The sequence below is a fragment of the Camarhynchus parvulus genome, chromosome 5 (assembly GCF_901933205.1).
Source record: "Camarhynchus parvulus chromosome 5, STF_HiC, whole genome shotgun sequence".
In the NCBI taxonomy this organism is placed as follows: domain Eukaryota; kingdom Metazoa; phylum Chordata; class Aves; order Passeriformes; family Thraupidae; genus Camarhynchus; species Camarhynchus parvulus.
Window position 1 is genome coordinate 29,768,036 of NC_044575.1, and position 24,717 is coordinate 29,792,752.

Sequence of the window (24,717 nt, forward strand, 5' to 3'; positions counted from 1 at the left end):
AGTTGTGCAATTTACTTCTGTTCTGTTCCATTCCTAAGTCAGACCCGGACCATCCTATGCCCACAGGACCTCTTCCTTTAGCCAGCTCAAACTTTCTTGACTATGCAGATCTGTGCAAAGACAATGCAGGGGGTACACAGTGTAGGCTGTAGGTATCAAACATTAACTCTTGCCTGGCTCCTTGGTCATCATTCCATACCAATAGAGGAACTGAAGAAAAGGATGGCTGTGTGAGGAAAAGCACCTTGAGGTGACTCGGAGGTGAAGGGTCTGAGGTCAGACTCTGGTTACAGACACTGGCCACAAGAATGCTGGAGGCCAAAAGGAGGAAAAAGTCTGTTCAGGAAGGGAAAGATAAGGGGAAAGCATGGTGAAAGCTGCTGATTATTGCCTGGGAAAGCGGGGGAAAATGGGACTGCGTGGACAAAGTGAATGAGTTATGCGTGAGAGGAAAAGGTGGGAGGGTGAGTGAGTCTGAGGTCACAATCAGTGAGTCAGAGATGTGAATTACTAGACAAGTGGCTGGAGCAATGAACTCCCAGAGAAATGAGAGGAGACTGCAAATGGCTGGGCCCAAACACATGGAGGTACAAGCAGAGGCTTGGCCAACAGCCTCCAGGATCTGTGGTGGGATGGGGCAATGGCAGTCCCCTATCCCTGTGGTAAGCAAATGCCTTTGAACACATGGCACCTAGCTCTGTCCTGGATCACTGAAGTTCACATCGCAGGAGACTGGGTGAATGTCACTGGAACACATCTCGTGGGCCTGGGGTGCCTGAGGCAGCTTTGCTGTGTAGGGGCTGAGCACATGGATAGCTCCTCTTCCCGGGGCACTTCCAGACTGGCAGCCAGTGGCTGAAAAAATCCTTTTGGCTTAATTTTTAACTAGCACTAACCCCCCGCACCCCACCTCAAGTCTCCAAATTAAAGGGAAACGTGTACCCACTATATGGATGCACACCATCTGTAGAATCAATGCCCTTATTACGACCACTGAAGAGCTTTTCTGGAAAATTATACATTTAGAAAAATATCTATTTTAACGAGTAACATGCGTATCTAGAACCCATCACCGTCTTTTGAAAGTCTGTCATGAGAATTAGGGACCTGTTTCAAAACACCGGTTTAAAAGGCGCCCGCCCGCTCCCACAGCCCCCGAGCGAAATGGCGGCGCCGCCGAGCGCCGCGGCCGCGTTACGTGATGGCGGCGCGCCCGCCCTGGGGAGCGCGGCGGGCAGGCGGCTCCTGCTTCCCCCGGCTCGGCATGGCCGCAGGGTTTGGCGGTGCGGGGCCGCAGCGCTCGGCGCCCGCGGCCGGGATGTAGAAGCACGAAGGAGCAGGGCTGTCGCTGCCAGGCGCGCTCAGCGCGGGGCGCGCAGGGATCGTACGGATCGCTCGAGCGCCCCCCGCCTTGCGATCCAAACCCCAGCTCATTCCCCCCTAGGGACAGCGGGAGCGCAGGGGCAGCCCCTGAGCAGTCACTGGCCTCTCTGGACGCTGTGCGAGGGTCTCCGCCGCGTCCGGCGCCGCGCAGGGCAAGCAGAGAGACGGCAGGGAGCCGTGTCTCGCCACGGGCGGAGCGGGCAGGAGCAGAGGAGAGAGCGGGAGCAGATGTGCCACGGGGAAAGCCCGGCTCTTCCTCTCTCCGGGCTGTGAGCAAAGGCAGAGCCAACGCTGAGAGTACCTTGAGGGGACAGAGTTGGTGCCCCCCCAGTTTTGCAGGCTGGCTTTGCTGTGCAGTGAGCCCGTGGCCGTGCGAGCGTGTGCGCGGCGGCCGCGCCGCGACCCTCGGCAGCGGGGGGAGGATGAGCCGCGGTGCGGGGTGTGATTCGGGGGACCGCGATTCCTTCTCTCTCGCATATTGCGGTGAAACATGCTGAGGAGACCTGTGGCGGTGTGAAGCAAAAACTATGGCACAGCTGATCGGAAGGAGAAGCCTGGCTTGTTTTCTGCTTTTGTTTACTGGCTGTCATGACTTACAAGGTGTCAACGCGAACAGCCAGCCCTGCTTCTCGGGACACAGGAATGTGGTGAAGATGCCTTCGAGAGGCAGAGACCGGGCTTTATCCTCAGAAGCGTCTGTTTGCCTGTGGGCTCCATTCATTCACTGAAGACAAGGGCTGGCCAACCTGTGTTATTAGGTGGCAGCAAGGAAGGCGGAACCTCGCCATGGGGTACGACAGAAGCTGGGTGCTGGTGAATGAAAGCGACCATGCCCCGTCCCAGGCTGTCACCGGAGCTCTGGAGACGGGGAGCGCCTCGGCCGGGCAGATGGTGTGGCAGGGCGGGAATGTCAGCGAGGCGGGCGCCGTGGAGAGCGAAGAGCACGGCGAGGAGCAGAGCTACCGGCACTTCACCACCACCGTGCAGGTTGTCATCTTTGTGGGCTCTTTGCTGGGTGAGTGAGAGTTGTGGAGTTCTTGGTTGATTTTCTTTTATTTTTGTTTTAAATCCTTGCGGTCAGGCACTGCAGACCAAAAGGTACCTGGCATCACTGGTTGCCTTCGTGACTCTTCTTGCTGTATTTCTGGTCCTTAGGTGTATGATTTAAAGTTCCTTGTAGGTTTTAATGTGTAAAAGCGTTGCTAGAAAATGTATTCGTCAAGGATAAGAACTTGTACATTGGATGTATGTATTACTTAGTAACCTTCTCTACTAGAATTTAAACGGGCAAAATTTAGATGGGTTGATGACATGCTTATTTTCAGCTGCAATGGGATCTATTCTCTTTAACATAAACAATGGTGTGGAGTGTTTTAAAACAAGTTTTGCTGAATTTCTATTTCACTCTGCAGTAATTTGGTATTTATGTCCCCCCAGATTTTAAATAAATCCTTTAGAAGTACTTTATACTGTAAATATGTATAACCATGTGCAGTCTTGCCTACTTACAGTAGGAATCATAGATTAGATATGTGGTCGTAAGGTATTGTTATCTAATTGTACAAATGTGCGTACATTTGCTTTCTTGATGCTTACGCCAAATTTTGTTAGGAATATGTGCCCATTTCTTAGGAAAAAAAGGAAAAAAATCCAAAACAAAAAAACAAGGCAAAATAAGCCTTATGGTGAGTCAAGTTAGCACTGTTTGGGAGATAAGTAAGCTGGATTTCAGTAAAATGTCACTGCAACCTCAATCATTCAAGGCTTTACACGCAGAGCTTGACAGAGAAAACACCCAGCTTTCTTAAGGGAGTTCCTCAGGAATTTGCTGATGGTCATTGGCTCATTTTATCAAGGATTTGTTTTGGATTTTTTGAATTCTCCTGATCTTGAGTTATGCTAAAGTCCATTTTTGTGGTCATGGTAATAAATTCTAATATCTATCTCCTTTTGGTAATATGTAATATTACTTAAATAATTTTAAAGAAGATGATAAGCATAGCATGGAACAGCGTTGAGTCCCAGTCAACAGTGCACTTACTGACTCTTACTGTAAATCACTGAGTTTTTTTGGCATCAACTATTCCTCTGTGCAGTGGAGATAATCTTCACGGTTCTTGCTTTTTTTTCTTCTCAGCGTATTGTGTGGGGAAAGGATACTCTTAATATCATAGGTACTCTGTGGTTTTTTTTATGTTGGGTAGTACCTGGCACAAAACAATAGCCAGCAGTGTTCTAAAATAACAAGACTAGACGAGGAAAGTTGGAATTTTAATTCTTTCTTTTTTTGGGTTTTGAACCTTACAGAGAATAAATTTGAGTCAAGTGCCCAGATTTAGTTTCATGAGCATGGACCCTCCAAAATTATTTGAAGAAGAAAACAGACATTATCACGTAATCATTCCTTCAGTAGCTAGGAGTTTTAAAAACCAACCAACCAACCAAAAAATATCATAGGTACAAGTTTTGCAAGATTAATGTAAGCTATGGTTTGGTCCTCCTGAAATTTGTTTTCCAGACATGGAGAAAATATTTCGAAATGTCACAAGGGGTTTATTTGCTGATTGGATGCCTGGGAGGCTGATGAAACTTTCAGATCAATAACTTTTCCAGGCCTATCAAAGAGCTAAACAGGGGAGGAAATAATATACTTTTTAAATTATGAAAGTGCACTAGTCCAATGACAAATGTTAGCAGCGGGCCTCATGCATTTGCAGTGATGGAAACCAATCTAAATTATTTTTTTGATACTAGTAGCCTTTGCTACTAGTCTCCCTGTGTCCCTGAAGTGCTAATTTAAAACGTTGATGATACACAGTATCATAACAGCTGAGAACTTTGGAGTCTTTAAAAATGTCTTCCCATATCAACCCAATGAATGTACTACTATACTTTTTTACTCTCATATGTTGCCAGGAGTTTTGGATGTTCACATGCTGGACAGTATCTCTGCATCAGCAAGGAATAACAACTGGGTATTTGCCTAACACTTAATGCTTCCAGAAATGCTGTTAAGTAAATTGTCATTTATCCTCTGACATGGTCCTTAGAGCATGAGTGGCATCTGACTCTTTTCTCCATCATGAGAGACCCCAGTTAAGCTGCAGAACAGCAGTTCTTTGCTCTAGTGAGTTCCAGGTTCCTCTTTGCAGCAGGGCAGCCCTTCAGAAGGTGGATGAGACAGACTACCCTTCTCCCTAAAGCCTGAGGTGGGGGTTACGCCCCTCAGGGGTGGGATCTGTGGGTTTGAATCCTTTCTGGTTTGGGTGGATGCGCAGCTTGTGCATTTCACATCATCAGTGTGTGCCCAAGGCACTTTGCTATTGATAAAAAATAGCATTAATTACCCTTTTAAAGGAAGAAATTTCAGCTTGAAATGGAACAAACCTATATGACTCACCCAATCTTGATAATGATTGCAGGGGTCTGACATTAGCAGGAGTCTACAGCATGGAGACGTCCTGGTCCTGCAAGAAGGAAGAATCGCAGTTGGTGTTGTGAACTTAATTTAGGTCCCTGCTGCACAGAAGAATGTTTTCAGCTGTGAGAGAGACGCCTGTTATGGTTTTCTTTTCTCCCATTTAAGACCTCTATTTGAGTCCTGTGAGAAGACTAGGGACACTAGGACAAATTCTTGTGTTAGTTCTCACTGTGATATGACAGAACTGTGCTGTTTTGAGTGTTTCATTATATCTGCTGAAGGCAAGGAAGAGTCAATTTTTTTTCCTTTTCTTTATTTTAAGCTTGGAATGACATAGGGCTCCCTTTCCAAGTGACTAAAGTTTTAATAGCTTTCTTTTTATCAAAGAAGATTCTTGAGATCAGTTTTGCAGTGAATATAGGAGTACAGCAATACTGATCTGCAAGGTGTATTTTTCTCTTGCCATTAGAGGGAATCAGTATGCAGAGACTAGTTATTACTTCAGCTTTGAAAGAGGAAAGAGAGTGTATCACTTCTGAGTTTTGGTGGGGAGAGGTCACTGCAGCCTCTTTCAGTTGAGTGTGAGCAGGAGGGTGAGATCTTGGAACTGAAGAGGGTCTCTAAAGAGCTCTGGGAACCAGTGTGCGCAGTGAGCTTAGTTTGAAAGGGAGATAAAAATAATGGGTGAAATGCAGTGGACAATAGCACCTTCTCAGGAAAAGGGAAAGGAAGACCAGAAAAAACAGTTTTGAGGCAGATGAGGATGTGGGCTCTCTCTCTGAACATGGTTTTCCCATGGTTTACTTACTTCTGCACATAAAGTCACAGCAGATTAAGTAGAGGAGCTTATGAGTTGTGGTTTTACTGTCAGGTGTAACTGAATGCTCATGTCATGTCAGGTTTAGGTGAGATTATATCCCATTGTAGAATTATATTGCAAAAGTGTTTGGGTTGGAAGGGACATTAAAGATCTAGCACCCCTGCCATGTGCAGGGACACCCTTAGTTAGAGCAGGCTGCTCAAGGCCCCATCCAGCCTAGCCTTGAACACTTCCAGGAACGGGACATCCACAACTTCCCTGGGCAATCTGTTCCAGTGTCTCAACACCTCACAGTTTATTCTTCCATATATCTAACTTAAATTTCCCCTTTACTGGTTTGGGGTTTCTGTTCTTTTCATATTTCCAAGGTCTGAGAATCAACATTTGTTCCTGAGGCTATTTGAGTATCTTCAAAATTTTCATGTTATATAAAACTGAATTTCTTCTTTAAAATAAACAATTATTGTCAGTGGTTTAGGAAAAAAATCCACATGCACAAAATTGATGTGATTTACAATGAGAAAGAGATGTCCTCAGTGCTGATGTCTACTCCCCAGATTGAATATGCATCTTACTTTCCATGATTTTTTACTAGCTGTTTCCAGCATAATCCCAAATCCAGGAAGCTTTCCCAGACATTTTAGATCAGTGCCTTATTTGAAGTTTGGGGAATTAGGCTCTATGTTACTTCCTCTTTTGGCTTCTAAAATCTGTCCTGTACAGAAGGGAATTTAACTGGAAAGGCTGAAGATGCTCTGCTAAAGTTTCAACTCTATTTCAGTGATTATAGTGCATTTTGGAAAGCCATGGGTTAGGTTGGTTACCTCCTGGTTTTTAGCCATGTTTTGAAGGAAAATTATGTGCTTTGAAAGAGGTATCCAATATCACAGCGCAAAGTGAACCTCTGCTGCCTTCCCAGTGTCCTGTAGGACAGGCTTGCCCCTTTTCATGAGGATTTCCCAGTCTCCCTCTGCCCCTGAAACTGATCTTCTCTTTGCCTTGGTATCTGTGCAGAGAGATGTAAAACAGTATTGCAGCAACTAATTTTTAAAGGGATAGGTCCCTTATGGGGTACAAACCTGAAGTAAGACAGCCTAGGTAACAAACATTTACCTACTGTTTACAAACATTTGCCTAATGTTCACAAAGGCAAATGTATGTTAGCATAAGGAATAAAATATCTATTTTTGAATAGCTACCAGTAAAGGTATAGGCATCTTCTGTAAGGAATGGAGCAGAGAACCTTGAAGTAAAAAACACTGCAGATATATGACTTGAGGCTAGACTGAGAATTTTTAAAGAATGAGGATCATGTCTGCAAGAGCTCCAGCCAAAATTTATAGCTGTGCCCACAAAAAAGGATAGAGTTACCTGACAGCAAGAAACAAAAAGGTTTGGGGATGGGAATTATGATGTTTTGTTTCACTGGTAAGTGTCTTAGATGAAATCTTCTAAAGCAGGGACTTTGCATAGATTAATTTAGTTGCTGATTAGCTGAAATAAAGTTTGGCAAAACAAAAAATGACTGAAAATCAAGTCTAAAAAGAAGCATCAGGCAAATGATGCTATGAGTGGTGGTTGCATGTACTACTAACTGCATAGTAATACCATATTGCAGTACCATAATATTGTAATAACATTGTAGTAATAATTTTTTCCCTGCAGTTTTGTATGGGTGGTTCTGAGCCTCAGGAGTCATGGACTGTGCAGCAGTTAAGTCCAGTCCAGGATGTACCTTGGTAAAGTCAACCTTTGAATAGATGTTATGCTTTTGTTTTTTATGTGTGTTCAGTTGAACTACTAACCAATTCTGTTTGGAAGAAAAATTGAGTTTGAGGAAAGGATGAAGAAGAGGGGTTGTGAGAGTGCTGGGGCCCCTGTTGCCATGGAGACCTCTCTTCTCCCCGAGCTTCAGCAGAGGCACCTTGTCTGGCTTTGGCTGAGGGGCCCTTCAGGTAGCACTGCTGCTGCCTTTTAAAAAGAGAGGCTTTGGGAAAACAGCCCTTTACCTAGCCTGGAAGTGTGAGATGAAATGATTTATACCTGAAATGCATGTGCCTGGTTGTCACTCTTGTGCCGAGATTGAGGCAGGAGCAGATGAGAGGCAGGATCGTAGAAAAGGCAAAGAAGGCTTTATTCAAAAGAACCGCATGGTTTTTATAGATGGTATGATAGGTTCTATTCTATTGGCTGGCTAACTAACAGAAACATCTTTCTCACACACTGTCCTTGAGAGGAACAGAAAAATGAAGTAGAAAAAGACCACTTGCAAATTGTTTGTACTCAATGAGTTATCACATTTTTCCAACTCCCTAAAACTTCTCACAAGCCGCTGTGAGAAACGCTTGCTGTTTCTCTCTCTCTGTCCCATGGCATTCACACCTGATACTGTGGGGATACTGTGTGATGAAGGCTTCCTCAGACGTGTGTTGGGGGGGTTAACCAATGTCTCTAAAGATCATATGTGTCGAGTATGTTAAACTGGTGCCTTGTAGACAGCCATTGATCCCATTTATTCTAGAATCACAGAATATCCTGAGTTGGAAGGAACCCACAAGGATCATCAAGTCTGACTCCTGGTCCTACACATGACAGCCCCAAGAATTACACCATGTGCCTGAGAGTATTTTCCAAATGCTTCTTGAGCTCTGCTGCTGTGCCCACTTCCCTGGGGAGTCTGTTCCAGTACCCAACCCCCCTCTGGATGAAGAACCTTTTCCTGATATCCAATCTGCACCTTCCCTGACAGCTTCAGGCCATTCTCTCAGATCCTGTCACTGGTGGTCACAGAGAAGAGATCAGTGCCTGCCCCTCTGCCTCCCCTCATGAGGAAGTTGCAGACTGCTGCTGTTTAGGGAGCAACCAGTCATTTTACTGTCTGTACTCCCCTGTGAACACTTTAATGAGAGCTATGAACCACAGCTCTTTAACTAAGTGACTGGATGTCGTGATTTGCTTTTTATTGTGAGTTACAGTTGCTGAAACACCTGCAGGTGTGCATCACTCGAATGTTTTGAACTTCAGTGAAAATCTAGATATGAGATTTTGTATCGATGTCATGGGCAGTAAGTTAGTATTTCAGGCATGAATGAACCCACGCACTTAGCAAGAATTTTAAATAGTGTTAGTTCTGTTACAGATTTCATTTAGTGGCTTGCTATTAGGGAGGTGTCATGAGCTCTTAAATGAGGGGTTTTTTCTGTTCTGTTCATCTTTAATTTCTTTTTTCTGTGATGTTGGAAAAAGTACATTTGCCACTGAGGAAATTTTTCAAGATCTAGGAAATTGTATGTATCTCCACAAAAGGTGCTGGCTGTGCTACAGAATACTGTAGGCCAGTAGAGGTGTTCCTGCTGCAGTTCCATGTCCTCAGAATGAGCAATAGCAAGGCTGAGCACGCATTCCCAAGAGGCACACATGCACACAATACATCTATACCTGGTAATAACCCATGAGCAGCCACACAGACTGACACAGAAAGAAAATGCACCATTCAGGCAGACACAAGGTGTATTAATGGCCTCATCCTCTTCCCCTCTCTGGGGAAGGATGAAAGCCCATTAGTATAAAATGTATAAGTATACAGACATATAAGCCAATATGGGTCACTCTGTAGCAGCTGGTCCTAGACTCCCAGTCTGCCCAGTAGCTGGGCTGGGATCCTCTTGTCTCCCACTTGCCTCACACACAGACACACAGATGTAGATGGCTTTCTCCAGGAGCTGGTTTGGAGCTCCTGGTTCTCTGCTGGTCAACTCTCAGAGCCCTCTTGTCCCCCCTGGTTACCTGGATCACACCTATGGCCACACCAGCACTGGCCTCTTGAGCATCTCCTTCTTGCTGGCTGGTCTGGCTTGATGTTCAGTCGTGATCACACACTGAACACACCCACACAAATGCTCACTCTCTGTCTCTCCAGGCATTGCCATCCTGATGCATCAGCCCCCTGGTCTTTCCCCAGTTACTGCACTTGGATTTCTGTTTTCTCACAGGTCCATGGAGGAGAGAGCCCCTCACCCATGGGAAGAGTTGGCAATGGAGTTTAATGACAGGATGGGACAGACTGTGCTGATCAGGTGTAGGGTGTGGCTAGACCAGTGTATGAAATAAATGCCAATTTATAGATGCCTTTTATCTCATTTTCCCTCTGGTCTCCTGCACTTTTTCCTCCCCAAACCACCATGGCTGGATACCTGGAGCTTGGACTGTAAGATAAGTCACCACAGTGGGAACTTGAGATAAGATAAAGGGGATACTATTGTCCAGGTGTTATCTCAGACCTAGAGGCATGTTAGAAAAGGGAAGAAGAATCTATCACTGGTAATGGGCACAAATAATGCTGAATTTACAAGCCTCAAGGACAGCCAACTTGGCAGCTGTGCTGAAATCAGCTTGGATTCCCTAAAAGGTAATTCTGGCAGGGGCACATTGCAACCACCAACTCACAGTCCACCAGCTCAAAAGAAGAGAAAGAATGAGCGCATGCACTTATTAGCCTTAGAGGTGGGGAAATAATTTAGCCAACAGAATAAGAGAACTGTGTAGTCAATGAGCATTAATTCCTTTGTTTGCTAGGATGTATAAATAGCAAAAAGTTTTGAATGACCTTGGGACCCCCACCACTGAGAAGCCCAGGGTGAAGAAGGACCAACAGAATATCACTGGATCCACAGGTGGTGACTATTTTCTACTTGATTGCTCCACTGCTCCCCCTCTCTTTTCTATTTCTTTCTACCTCACACGCATTGTTAAATAAAATCTGTGTTATCAGCTTTGGCATATAGTCTCGTTTTCTGGGGAGGGTTTGGGGTGGGGGCTCCTTTCTCTGAGTAGGATTTTGAGGTTCCCACACTTGCTGTCACCCTGCTCCTTCATGGAGGTGAATATTTCCTAATATAGGCTACAAGACACTTCTTTTTCATATTTGGTTAAGATGAGACTCTGAGATCATATAGGAGATGTATACTAGTGGGAATATCAATGTGAAGTGCTTTGCAGAGGAAAAAAAAAGGATTTTATATACATCCTGTATATATTTAAGGAAAATTTTCAATATAACCAAACTAATGTTTTGTTTTCCTGTTGTACTTGTTTTTGATCCCATCACAGAATTTGTAAATGACTATAAATAGTCTTGGGTGTCCAGTATGGGAGGTCACTGGGGCAATAAATTGGATGCCCAAAGACTTGGGATTTCTCCATGTTATGTTTCCTATACTTGCTGTCTCAATATCCAACGAGGAAAGAGTTCTCAAAATGTTTTGATAGTGGGGTAGGTACTGCTAGAAAGTTTGCAAATGGCAGAAATACTAGTGAAACAATTATTGTATTGTACCTTTGTTCATCTCACTGCTGATTAAATGCTCTGCCTGCAGGAAATACAGCCTCTTGTTTTCTGAAGAGTACTGTTACATGTAAGCCTTTTTTATTTTTAGCATCTTTAAATTAGATTTAGCTGCTGGAAGCAGGGAGAAGAACTGGTGCCTTGTAGTCAACCAGCTTCCACGGAAACATTGCAATAAGGAAAATATCCTGGACTGGAAGGCTGGCTGAATAAGAAATTGTGTAACCTCTCATGGTAAGGCATGAGTTTAGCCAGACACTGCAAATGGCGGTAACAAAAGCAGCAGTGAAGCTGGAATGGTGATGGCAGGGAGAACTCTGATTGCCTTATTCTCTGCTCATGGTCTTGCTGTCATTGGTGATTGCTGGGAGATTGCCGTGGACTGCTGCCTTTTAAAATGGTTTATTAGTTATGATATTCTATGATGTAATTGACATTCCTTTCCATTACAAATAGTCTGGATCCTAGGAAATACAGTCCTTCCTTCTGTTCTGCCAGTTCTCTTGGGACGGGGGAAAAAAGCCTCTAGTTGTTTGGGAGACAGAGACTATTTTTGATCTGCTTTTTCTACCACCTCTGACTTATTTTCTTGTCTGTCAAAGCAATTCCATACAAAGACTCATGAATTTCTTCCAGAAGACTGAGAAAATACAAGATCTTGCTTCTTGTGTAACCTCTTGTGTCTTTGTCCACAAACCTTGTGTCACTTGGCATGTTTCCAGACCCCAGCAGGCCTTACTTTTATTGTACCTAAATTTTGTGTGGCACAACTAGATAATTTCTTTGATACCATAGAGCAAACAAAAAAGTCAGTCATAAAAGGGGCTAAAATACATTTTCTTCTGCTATTGCCTGAATTAATTGGAACAAGTGGAAACCACTGAGGTAGGGTGTTGTTTTTGTTTTTTTTTTTCAGTTTAATAGCTGTAATTTTTTAGGAGTATCTAGAAGAAAAAGAGTTGTCTGATTTGCCTTTTCCATTTGTGGTATTAGGCTGTTTATTTCCCATTTCTTTTTCAGAGGAGCATTAGCTACAACCCCTTTGGATTGTATCAGTCTGAATTAGGGACTTCTCAGCCCCTGAGCAGGTAATTGCATATATTGTGCTCTGGCCAATAACATTGTTTCTTTTTGGAATTTGGCTGGCACATTGAGTTTAACATGTTAGTTTTTAAAAGTTTTATTAATTTAGCTTGTCTTTTGCTTCAGTGACTAAGATTGCTGTCCCCCTGCTGTACTGTAGGATGGTGCCTGTGTAAGGTGCTTAGCAGTGAATTAAGATGTTGTTGCTTGGCAAATGCTCGGAGTAGCTTCACCAAACTCCCACTTACCCAGAGCGCATAGCTACCAAAGGAAGCAGGCCAGGGCCAAACTCACCAGTCTTGCTTGGACTTCTGCCTGCTCCTGTCATTCCTGGGCAAAACAGCTGTGCTACCTGCCCTGTGTGATTGCCCTTTGTTACATGTACTCCCAGCACAGAGAGGTAGGCATTCATCCTATTTTGTTTGGCACGCACAGATACCCTGTCATGGCTGGACAGCATCCATCCCTTTTTTTAATTGACATATTGTGTCTCCATCTCTCCTAAGTTAGTCTGGAAAGGACCTGTATGTGTACAGTAACACTGTGTATATGACTGCTAATCATCAGGGAATTACAGGGGGATGTTGCCACATACAACATACTATTCTCTGACATGTCCACGGCTTTTTTTGAGCCCATATTTTAAAAGATAGACGCTTATTTTGCCCAGTCCACACAAACATTGATGCATTAATAGAAAATGAGGACATTGAAAGGAACATCATGTACAGGTCAGCAGAATTATTATTATACTTACAGAAAAAGCTGCAGAACTCAATAGTCTATTACAGAATGTTCTTTTACTCCACTTATAAAAATTGTTATCTGTTATCCTTATTTTCATCCACTACAGTTCTCTAGTGTTCATGTGAGATTTGGTTAAGTATTCTATTAAGTATTCAGTATTCTATGTCTGCACTTTAATTTGAAAAAAAGAACAAATTGCCACCACACTAAAATTTTTCTGACTGTAACAAGCCTTTGTAATAGGACAGCAAAGACATCCTTTTTTTTTAGATTTGTTTTTTAAAACACAGTCAGTAGAAGAAAAGAGATACTAAAGTCCAGAGAGCAAAGGAAAGAGTAGAGGAAGCCAGAGTATGTGAAGGTAGCAGAAGGAGCAATGTGATATGCATAGAGATTCATACAGCTGAAATTGTTCAAAATGATGAGTGAGTTTTGGCTGTCTGTCCTGAGAAGCCATACAGATGGATGGTCACCATCTGCTGAGTATTGGGCTTGGGATGTCACCCAAAGAATCCTCCTCTGCTTTTGCCAAATTGGGCCATAAGTGACTTCCAAAGGTAACATGGCTTCTTAGGGAATACTGTGATCTTATCTCAATACTCCTCCTATTTGTGGTCTCTCATTGTAGACAATGGCCAGGTTGTACCTTTGGAAGCTCTAGAAAGAAAATATTAATATACTTTTGATTTTAGTAAACGCCCCCTTCCCACACCCACATCCCCCTCTCCCTCCTACACATTTCTATCATGTTTCAGTCAACTTATTTTATAATAAATTTTTATTTGAAAAATTATTCACTACACTGGAAGAGTCTTAATTAGAAAATCCCTGCTGGTTGTTGAGTGCTTTTAGTTATTCTGATTAATCAGACACTACCACTATGTGGAACAATTCTGCCATGATACGGAAAGTCTTTTAAACAATTTGCTGCTGCTTAGGGGTTCACCAAGGTTGATTATAAACTGAGATCATCACAGGAGCATGCAGTAAAAAAAATATCTGTGCTTTTTTAAACTCTGTTGCAAAACCTTAAAGAACCGGAATAAAGACTGAAATCTGACTGTAGATATGAAGGTGAGTTGCACAAAATTACCTTGGTCTATGGAAAAGAAGCGGGCAGACCAAAGAGTTTTCTTACATCTCCTTTTTCCTGTAGCCTTTTTCCTGTTTTGGTGCTAAACCTACTGAGTGCAAACAGAGATTTTTTTTGAGATTTGTTGTTTTTGGCATGGTAACAGCAGCATGAAATGGGGGTCTCAGACTAGCAGTATGTTAACTAGTTCTTAGGGAGTATGCTTTGGTTTTCCTTGCACAAAGGAAAGTAGATGCCAGGAAACTCAGTGCCATATCTGGAGTAGTGACTGCTCCAGAACTGCTCTGTCCCATCTGTGTAGACTCGAGGTAGAGTGGAAATATGCTCAAGTGCTTTGAAGCAGTTGAAAGAAAGTGGATTTCGAGAAAAAAATTACCCACTAATATATTTAGCATGAAAATAGTCTTTGAGAATCTTCATGTTTTTAAATGTCATAAAGAATGCTTAGAAATAAAAAAATTACCCTAAAATTACCCTATATATATGGACAAAGAGGCAGATCTGTGCATTTCTTTTTCAACATTTGCCCTGTTTCTCAGTAATGTAGAATTAGTAAAAAAATCAGTTAACATAAGTTAGAATAGAGGACGAAAATAATTTCAGTGCCAGTTGCATTGGATGACAGTTTTTATATTTTTTCAGAGCAGTGGAAATCTGGTAATTGTACTATCAATGTACATCATTCATCTAAATGTGACATTTGAAAGAAATGTAATTTAACCAGACAACACCTTCTGATTCCTCTGGTAGGCTGTGGAGAGGAACACTGGGGTCTGTCAGTGCTGATCACACTGGGGGCACGACAGGTGATGTAAGGAGTGAGTTGGTGACACAAGAAGCATCTGCTGGCAGCTTGGCTTAGGTTCTTTGTTGCAGAGAGAATTAAAAATGGTGATCAGAATAATACAGAGCAGTTTCTGACTTTGTGTGTCTGGGAGGCTAACGCTCTCTTAATATTCCCAGCAGAGCTTGACTTGCCATGTGTGAGATGCATACTGGAGGGAACTCTCTTCCTCTCTCCCTTTCCCCCCTCTTTTGTATTCCAAAGAAAACACCTGCCTCCTTCTTTTATGGGTTGCATTACTTTGATTTATTAACCTGATGGAAGAGTAGATGAAAACTGCCCATTTTCTCTTCATTCTGTTGTCCATAGCAGGGGGAGTCAGAGATGACCTGCAAGTCCTACTTTCCTCTCAGGACTTGTCACAGGCTTAGCATGTTTGAGGGGGCAGTAAGGTGTAGCTTTATGATCATGTTCCTCTAAGTAAGTATTGGGACAGCCAAATTCATTGGCAGTGCTTGCTTCAAGGATCAAAAGTGGCTTCGGGTCTCAGTTTTGCATTTTGTTATGGTTTTATCTTTTCTAAGATAAATGTAAATTTATAATGTAAATCTTCTGGTGTTTTCTACAGAGACAGTATCATCTCAGCAAAGGGAAGCTAGTTATGAAATATTTCACAACTACTTCATGCATCAGGCAGCCTGGGATCAGTGGGATGGCAAAAATAGGATATATAAAAATGCTTCCCAATTAAATCTCCTCATTTCCAATAAATGAAAATAGCCCATTGGTTCATTCCCCAATTCTCTTAGGGTATGGCAATATAAAATTTGCTTTTAATTTCCATTTTGTTTTCAGAATGTCATTATCAAGTCACATTAAAAACATGCAGTCTTGAGAGAGTAGTGGCTTCTACTGATGCCTATAAGGGAGCTTTCTGTACCCAGGCAGGTACATCTGTGGTCTGTGTGTTTCAAAAGATTGCAAAAAATAAAGATAAATGACTGCCATCATATTGTAATGCCCCCTGTGGTAGAAATCACTAGCCATGTGTTTCATCTGGAAGAGCTACTTTTCTTAAAACAAACCAAAACAAACAAAAAACCAAAACAAACCCACAAACAAAAAAGCTAAAACCTCAGACATGTGAATTAAATGTGAAATAATGGATGCATTGTTTAGTCTAACCACTCTGTACTGTCAGATTAAGACTATTATAAATAGGCTATTAATCAGGAATTTAAAGCCAGTAATGTATACACAACTCAAACATTAATAGTTCAACACTTTTTTTCATTGATGCATACAATAGATGCTTTCTGAAAAATTTATATAGCCATTGTAGCTGTCAGTTACATCCCTATTAGCATATTTTGCCAATAAAGCTTGAAGCAGTAAATTAACTTTTCTGTCCTTAAAATACCAGTAGTTTTTGATTGATTGCTGTTGGAACAGTGAGGCGTGAACAAAGAAATTAATAATCTCCACTAGAAACAATTTTACAGGCATCAGGGAAGTCATGTAAATCCTGCTTGAGGATGCAGGCGGGGATGCCTTGCTCTCCTCGGGGTGCAGTTCCACTGTGCTCTCTTGAGCAGCTCAGAGGAGCCATGGTTGAACGAGTCAGGGTTTAACAGTGCCTTTGAGTTCTGATGCAGTGATTTTTTGACAGCATTATTGTGCTAATTTCTGGACTTAATTTTTAATTGAGTAGGCTCCAGAGGCAGCTGTAGCCTCTCACTAGAACGCTGTGGGTCCTTTGTTTTTTCTTCCTTTACTTTCAGTCTAGATCACACACTGTTTAAATTTCAAGTTTGTTACTTGAGTGCTGAAGGCTTCCTTTACTGTGTTTTAGAAAAGAGGTTGCTTCTGAATGCACTTCTCATAAATTGAAGCTTTTAAAGCAGCTTTACAGTTTGTGTCACCCTTAAGGTATTAGCACAGAGATCCGAGTGGCTCATGGATATGGAGCATTCACAGGCTTCTATGTACAGAGGAGTGGGTTCAGGGCAAAGGGTTTCCTGTGCAGAATATTTTTCTAGGAAAGCACTGGAGTGTTGCAATCTGATGGTAATAAATACCTTTAAAAAAAAAAAAAGAGAAAAAAAGGTATCACTTCAACAGAATCTGAAATAAATCCATATGCTAGTTTGCTAAAATGAAAGCATCTTATATTATCATTATCTTATAACATAGAAGCAGCTATTTTTCCTGCTGTATTTATATAATTTTCAAAATTTGAGAGATTATTACAGTTATGCAATCTTAAATTATTATCACAGTGAAACCTTCTGTTTGCTTGTATTAAACTTGCCCTTGAAGTTTACACAATGATTCTCATGTGGTTTTCCCCAGTACACATCTAGAAGCCCTTGTTTTGAACAGTTACTGACAATGGGTTGTCTCCCACTGGCAAATCAGAAAGTCGAGGTAACCTCTGACAGTGGATTGTGCTGATCTTTGATTGTCTCCTCATTAAGCATTTTGATGCTTTTGTTGGTACTTCAATAACTGAATGGTTTATTACAATGTCTCTTAGGTAAAGAGAATTTCTGGAATGCCTTTTTCTTGATAAGTTTTTTTGAATAAAATGTCCTAGATTGAATTAACATGAGAAAACCAAGTCATATTCATTTATTTGTATTTAAGATTCATTCATAGTATTTTCTTAGTGTAAGCATGGTGATGGTTTGATTTTGGAACTTCAGTGATAACAAGCCTGAGAGTTTGTTAACAAAACCTGAGAGTAATTTAGTTATATGACATTGTTCACCATATGCACTACTGTTTGGTGGGTTTTTTTTAAACTATTCCACTTTTCATTTTTCAGTCCATTTATCATATGTTTTTTATATGATTTGCTCATTTCCAGTGCTAGTTTTATGCCTAGTAACTTATTCTAATAAAACAACCCAAACACATTCCAAATCCAAATAATACAACTGTGCTGTTTTAATAATGAAGCGATTTTACATTTGTATTTGTGAATGTATTTATTAAGTTGTTTTTGTGGTCATAGTTGATACATGAGTATAATGGTGAAATAAAAATGATCTAAAGATTCAAGTAATCTTCATCACAAATGAATCAAGAGGGTATGTTTTGAAAATATGTTTTATCGATGCATATAAATATCTTAAGGGCAAATGTCAAGAGGATGGGGCCAGACTTTTTAGTGGTGCCCAATGACAGGAGAAGGGGCACAACTTGAAACACAGGAAATTCCATCTGAACATGTGGCAAAACTCCTTTACTTCGAGGATGACAGAACACTGGAACAATCTGCCATGAGAGAATGTGGAGTCTCCTTCTCTGGAGATGTTCAAAACCTGTCTGGATGTGATCCTCTGCAACCTGCTCTGGGTGAACCTGCCTTACCAGGGGGTTGGACTGGATGATCTCCAGAGGTCTCTTCCAACTCCAGCCATTCTGTGAAACAACTGAAATGTTGTCCATATCAAAAATAATGTGTGGTTAAGAAAAACTAAATCTTTGATTGCTTCTGAAAGGCTTCATCTGAAAATTATCAAAACCACTTTGATAAGGAAGAATTTAGTCTTTCATGTGCAACAGCTTAAATTGGCCAAGAAAAAAAGCAGAACTGTTTTGTACTGCCTCTATCAGATGTAATATTGTTACTGTGGTCTAAGAATTGCTGTCAGTGCTGTCTTTGTTTTATCCATACATTACATTCTTTTAACATTCTTTTAGTAAAGCATTCTTGCTTTATTACTTCTGCTGATGCTTTCACAGTTATTTGTTTTGTTTGCATTTCATTCAGACTGATCTTGGTATTTCTGTTGCAGGTCTCCACAGACAAATCCCTAAATGGCTCAGAAAAGGATCCACTACTCTTTCTTGTATTAAGGTCACAAGTTGAAGTATGCCAAAACCCCTGTAGTTAAATAAACAAGAGCTTTTTCTTTGTCTCTGCTATCTTGGAAGATCTTTTGGATTTGTCATAGTGATTTTTGAGGGACTATTGAAATATGGGATCCTTATCTTGCTCTTCATATTCCATATCCTTAAGGTACAAAGTATGTCCATGTTTGCTTTTAAGGTAACAAGATTAATGATATAGTTATTACTGAAAATATTGCATCCAGGCAATGGCAGTACAACTTGAAGGCTTTTCATGTGTTAAGGACACATTTTAGTCCCTTAATGGAAAAGCTGAAATCACTATAGCTATTTGGAATATGGTTTTGTTGCTACTTTGTCTACTGAAGTCAAGAAAAATTGCTGAATTGTTTTTACTTTTGCTTGTTTCCATGTGGCATAGAGAGATACTAAACATTTTCACCTGCTGACAGTGGGTGACTCAGTACAAGAGAGGAGCAATTACATAAATGTGCCATCCAAACATTCCCAACCAGTGTGACATGGTGGTTTTTGTAGGAAAGCAAAAGAGAAAAAGTGTGTGAGAAATATAAAAATACAAAACATGAAATATAAGTAGTACATGCCTTGGTTTGTAGCAGTAAATGGGTTGAATGTTTAATAGCAGAGGTCAATCATACAGCAACTAATATCTTGGTTATTTGTGGATTTACTGCCTGTGTCACAACAAGAAATGTTGTTTTTGAGATGGCTGCAGAGAACAGATGCAAGAACCATGGAAAGCTTTGCTAATGAGCATGTATTTGTATGTGTGTGTTGGAAAACACAGCAAGCTGTAAGTGATTTGATGCACCCACTTGCTCATTTGCCCCAGTCAAGTCACTGCCTGTGTGCTGTGTATCCTCTTTGGTGGAAGAGGTAGGACATGCACATTTGGAGCCTCCCTCTCGTTTCTGCTGGAGGCTGCTGTCCCTTACAGGGTTAGCTGTATGTATGTGACTTAGGTTCATTTAATTTTTACATGCATATGGCTAATTAACACATGATTTACCTTATCAGGTCATACATACATACATACATACATATATATATCTATATATATATATAAAAATAAAGCTAGAAACTAAATTTATGTTATATTGTTCCAGCTTTTTATAATTTTTTCACATTGAAATCAGTTTGATTTTAATATGCTGAGGCCCAAAAATTCCATTTGCCAGCAAAGAGATTCTGTTCAGCTGCATCTATCAGCAAAACACAAGTTTAAAATGATATACTGCATGCAGATGATTGATGAGGGAGTTTGTGTCATCAGTACATGATAAGTCATGTATTGCTGCACTAGTGCAATGTAACACACAGCAAAGTACTGGCAATGTTATGGTAGGTTTCAGGGTACATTATCTTCTGCTGTGTCCAGCAATTTACGAACTTCAAATATGGATGTATACTTGTATTTCTAACACTAGGGGAAAAAAGCAGATTTAAAGCATAAAATGACCATGTTATCTTCTTTTGCCAGTATTGAAGTTATCTGGATTATTGGAAGGTTAATGAAAAGTTAAAAACTCTTTCTACGCATCAGGGGTGTATTTGGGGTGACTTTTAGGCAGTTTTACAACTTATCTTACTATCAGAACTATTTCGCTGCTACACGGTGTCCAGACGTAGAATTAAAAAAAAAATAATCATATTCTTAAGGTAAAGAAAAATTTCAATATTTCTCCAGTTTTTGTATCTTAATCTGGTTCCATTTACTACAGTCAATCCTGGGCACTTGCATGTTGGTTTGGATTCTAAGTCATCAGTTCTAATGAGCTGTATTCCTGTCTTTTTTTAATTGAATGAAGTGCTAAGTACTAATACTAATTTTTTTCAGTGTTTCCTGTGAAGGCATTTGAAGGTTGAAAAGTTGAGGCCCATTTCACTAAGCCCAGTGTTATTCTGGATTTAGCAGTGCTGTCTTACAGAGAATGGACCTGTGAACTGTGTCTTGCTGGGAGGATATCAAGCTAAGAAAAGGGAACTCTGTTATAAAAAGTAAAAGAAACCAGACTGGGAGGGGACAATACAGAAGTGCAATAGTTGAGTTCTGTGGGAGACTGTAAAAAAATGAGGGAAAAGAAATCTGGGGAGAGTCTCTGTCAACAACTGATTCTGTAAGTGAAAACTTGATCAAGAAAATCTAAAATTATACTTCAGGCCTCTATATATTTTAAGAAAAAGCCAAACCAAATCAAACCAAACCCCACTTGCATTCTGTCCGGCCAGAAATGCCACCATCATCTTAACAGTGAAGCACCTTGCCTGCCCAGTGTTATTCCATGGGAGCACTTCTATTTGATAGATAAATCTGATTTGGTTCTATAAATTCATATTTCTTCAGAGAAATGCCACACTTTGATAACTAAACAGAATATTTTTCCATGTGATTTTTTGATAATATATTGATTTAGGATCATAGTGATTTTTTTATGTCTCCTGGTTTCTCAGATGTGTGTCAGAGTCCCCAGATCTACTTTCTTATTCCTAGTGAGTATCACTTCAGTGAATTTACAGGGCTGGGAGGAGTGGAGAGAACCATTCATTACAGTCAGCTGGCAGGGAGGGAAAAAAGCTTGTTTCTAAATATAATGTAAATTAATCCCACTGCACAGGATGTATTAGGCATATGTAATTCCTGTCTGAAGACAGCTGTGTTTGAAAAATGAAGAGCAAATATGCCCAGCTGGTGATCTGGTGAATGGTTACATGACAAAACTATATAAAGAATAAAATTTTGTTTCTATTAAACTGGCACTTGGAGAAAGGGAAGCACTGCAAACTAATGTAGGAATGATGTCAGATCTTTCTTGGTTGTATAGAGCAAAAAAAGTCACAGTGCAGCAGGGTAGGTCCAGAAATAATTTCTGCTCTATAAAATATCTGTTGGTGTGATATCTTTCAGCTACAAACTCCCTAATTTCAGCTGTAATGGGGGATGAAAATTGGTGGTAATATAACACTCTTTTAATCAGGAGTGCAAGATAGCCTCAATTTCTAAAAAAAAAAAAAGATAAAGTCTGTCTTCCAACTACTAGTAATTACCACAGGCTTTTAAATTTTTGCTCTCTGTTAAGTGTCATTCATTTTAAATTGCATATATGTCTAATTTTTTCCTCAATAAGCAAGCCAGGGAAAAACAGCTACCCAGTAATTTAGTAAAATTAAAACTGCCCAGTTGGTTGTATAGGCTGCATAGATCTCACATATCCACTATATTGCAATATAGCACAGCAACTAATTTCTTTTGTAAGTTTTGTCTGAAAATCTTGAGTGAAGAACTAGAAAAGGACTAGATGCAGAAGAAATAATTTTGCATAAGTATGACACCGTTGGACTGTGTCTGCATTGCATTCTGGTCTGGCAGCATTTTGTGTAAGGATGGATATGAGGGTGAAGGCAGGAGAGAATAAGGTTCTGAACAGCACAGGAGGTCATCAGTTTGAGTGTGGAAGGTAAGAAGTTGCTCCTGTCAGCTGTTGATGGTGGAGCAGCTTACAGCCCAGGCCAAATGCTGGAGTTGCTCTAAACCACAATTTTTTTCCCAGCCTCACAAGCGCAAAGCTGTCAGTCTCCTCCTGATCTGCCCTTGGCATGTCACGCAGAGATGCCAGGGGTCCCTCAGGTTCCTCCTAAAAGAACCTTGTTAGGGACTAGGGCTGGCTTTCTAATGAAGCATCTGTGATGTGAGAAGTCACATCTTTGTGACTTTACATCCTTAATGGCACCAACATACCTGCCTGTGAATTGCAGGTGTTTGTGGAAAGCCAGACAAAAAAGGTTCATTTGAGGAGCCATGTCTGCACTTATGTAAGGAGGTTACCAACAAAAGTGATCACAGGCTCTCTGCAAACAAAGAGAGGCAGTTAGCACTGTTATTTAAAAACAAATCCTAAACCTTGCTTGTTTCCTGTGTTAAGACTGCTATTTCCAGTTAGATTCAGTGGTCAGGGTTGCTCAAGTAAATCACCCTGCTGCTTGACACAGTCCTCTCATGACAATCCAGGTTCAAACCAGCCCTTTTTTGATTGCTTTATAAAACAAAGGAACAATGGCTATTCCTCTTGTGCCAAGGATGCTGAAGAACAGACAGATTGTCCATTCAGGAAGATTACTGGCTTCACTTGCATTCCAGGCCTTGTGGTGTTTCACTGGCAACATTAGATTGGCTCTCTGAGGCATGAAGCCTTGTGTAAGCTGGCCAGGGGTTTCACTAGATATGATCCTTTGTTGGCAAAGGAGATTCAGGATCCCAGACTTCTGCTAAAGATTTCACATATGTTGATGATGTGGGCATCCAATATTTTTACCTCTTCTATAGCTGTTCCTTGTATTTCTTTTCTCTGTACAATTGGTCAAAAAATTGTTCCCTATGTCATGGGGAAATCTTGTGGAGATCATGTAAAATCCTTGGTTTAAAAAATTTGGTTCCATTTTTGTACTAAGGCTAGTCCCTTAGGCACTGTGATTTAAAAAGTTGCTAACTTTGAAAAGACTTTATATTCCTGTTATTGTTAGAACAGTTCATCTGGACACTCTTTTTTCAGTTTTTCAATTTCCTAGCTTAGGTTTGAAAGGTACACTTTGCTGCCATATTTTCCTGACATGGGAACACTCCATGGTTCTGAAGTTGCAGATGCAATTTTTTTTTCTCTAAACTTTTTTCCTTACCAGGTCATGAAGGGTTTCAGATTCTTTCAGGAGATTGGTTTAAAAATAGAGGCCAGGAATTCAGGCAAGTCAAGTGTACTTAAGCAAAATAAGTAGGTTTGGAGGTTTGGTTATTTTCTTGATGGGCTGAAGTGGTCTTGATGGCTGTTGAAGGACCATAGTTTATCAAAAGGGAGAAAATGATTGTTCCTGTCTAGAAATTCTTTCCATTTAGTGGGATAGCAAATACAAAAGGTGAGGTAGGAAAAAGTGGCAGGGGGTGTGAAGAACTGGAAGATTACCAGTGCAATGCTTTTTTACCTTCTTTCAAATAAGCATATCTGAAAGAAATACAAGTGGGAATACAAGACCATTAGCAGGATGCAGTTACTTTAGAATCTCCCTACAGACAATAAACATATCAAATACTAAGGACAACAGTAAGAAAAAAGTCACAATGGAAATACATTAGTGGTAAATTTACATAGTTATTTTGACATTAAAAATACCATCATATCATATAAGTTATGTTTGCTGTAAGTATAATTTAAAATTTCCTCATATATGTTTTCTACTTTTGCTCTACCTTCAGAGCAAGTCAGAATAGCAGCTGCCTGTGGATTATGTAGGCAGGTTGTGGCCTTGGATAATTCTAAGTGGTGCTGCAACGAAAAGCAGTAACATACCTGTTCCTGCAAGGAAATCTTTCTGGGACTAAGCTGCTATGAACAAGCTCCTTCCATAAAACCTTGTAACTATACATTACTGGGAACAGAAACCACGTGGACAAGTATCAGACTTTAAATGAAAGGGCTTCCAATATATATTAAATCAATGCTGAAACACTCTGGAGGAAACTACCCCATGCTGGGCAAATTCCTACTTTGTGTAGTTCATTGGACTTGATAAATCTCTTACATAATTATACTTCTGAATCAATAGTTAGGATGAAAGCAGGAATGTGTGAATGAGAATTCTAAGAATAGGAGTGAGAAACATCTTAAAATTAGGGAGTTCATCTGTTTTATGAAGAGAAAAGAAGATTTGGCATACAGCAAACCTCATTCCAAGGTAGTTCATTTGCAGCAGCACACTTCATTTTGGATATAAAACATTTGGTTGCACATATGCACAAACTGAAATTCAAAGAAATATACTAAAATGACAAATTAAATACTTTCTCACTATTTTTAACTGGACTGCAATTGTTATTTTATCTCCAAATTTTGAAGTTTGTAGCAAAAATGTTACAAAAGGTTGGATTTGGTTTCAGGAAGTTTACTTTTTGTTTTAGTTTTATGGTCTTCTTTAATCTATAAAAGTTATTCCATCAGTCTCATGACTACACTTCTTCAAACTAATATAAAAAGACTTATAAAGAATTATAAAGAATTGCAAGAATTTATCCATGCTTGAGCAGGGTTTGGCCAACATGATCTTCAGAGGTCCCTTCCAGCCTCAACCATTCTGCAATAAATTTGCACATTTCTTCAAGCTGTGTAAGCCAAAATGT

At 40.6% G+C, this 24,717-nt stretch overlaps 1 protein-coding gene across 1 annotated transcript in view; it reads left to right on the forward strand.

Moving 5' to 3' along the window:
• Positions 1-2,138: 2,138 nt before the first annotated feature.
• Positions 2,139-24,717, forward strand: part of GPR176 (G protein-coupled receptor 176) — a 32,302-nt gene continuing 9,723 nt past the window's right edge. The window contains exon 1 of the mRNA XM_030950449.1: positions 2,139-2,398. Coding sequence (XP_030806309.1) covers positions 2,170-2,398 — 229 coding nt within the window. The 5' untranslated portion in view covers positions 2,139-2,169. The remainder of the gene's footprint in view (positions 2,399-24,717) is intronic.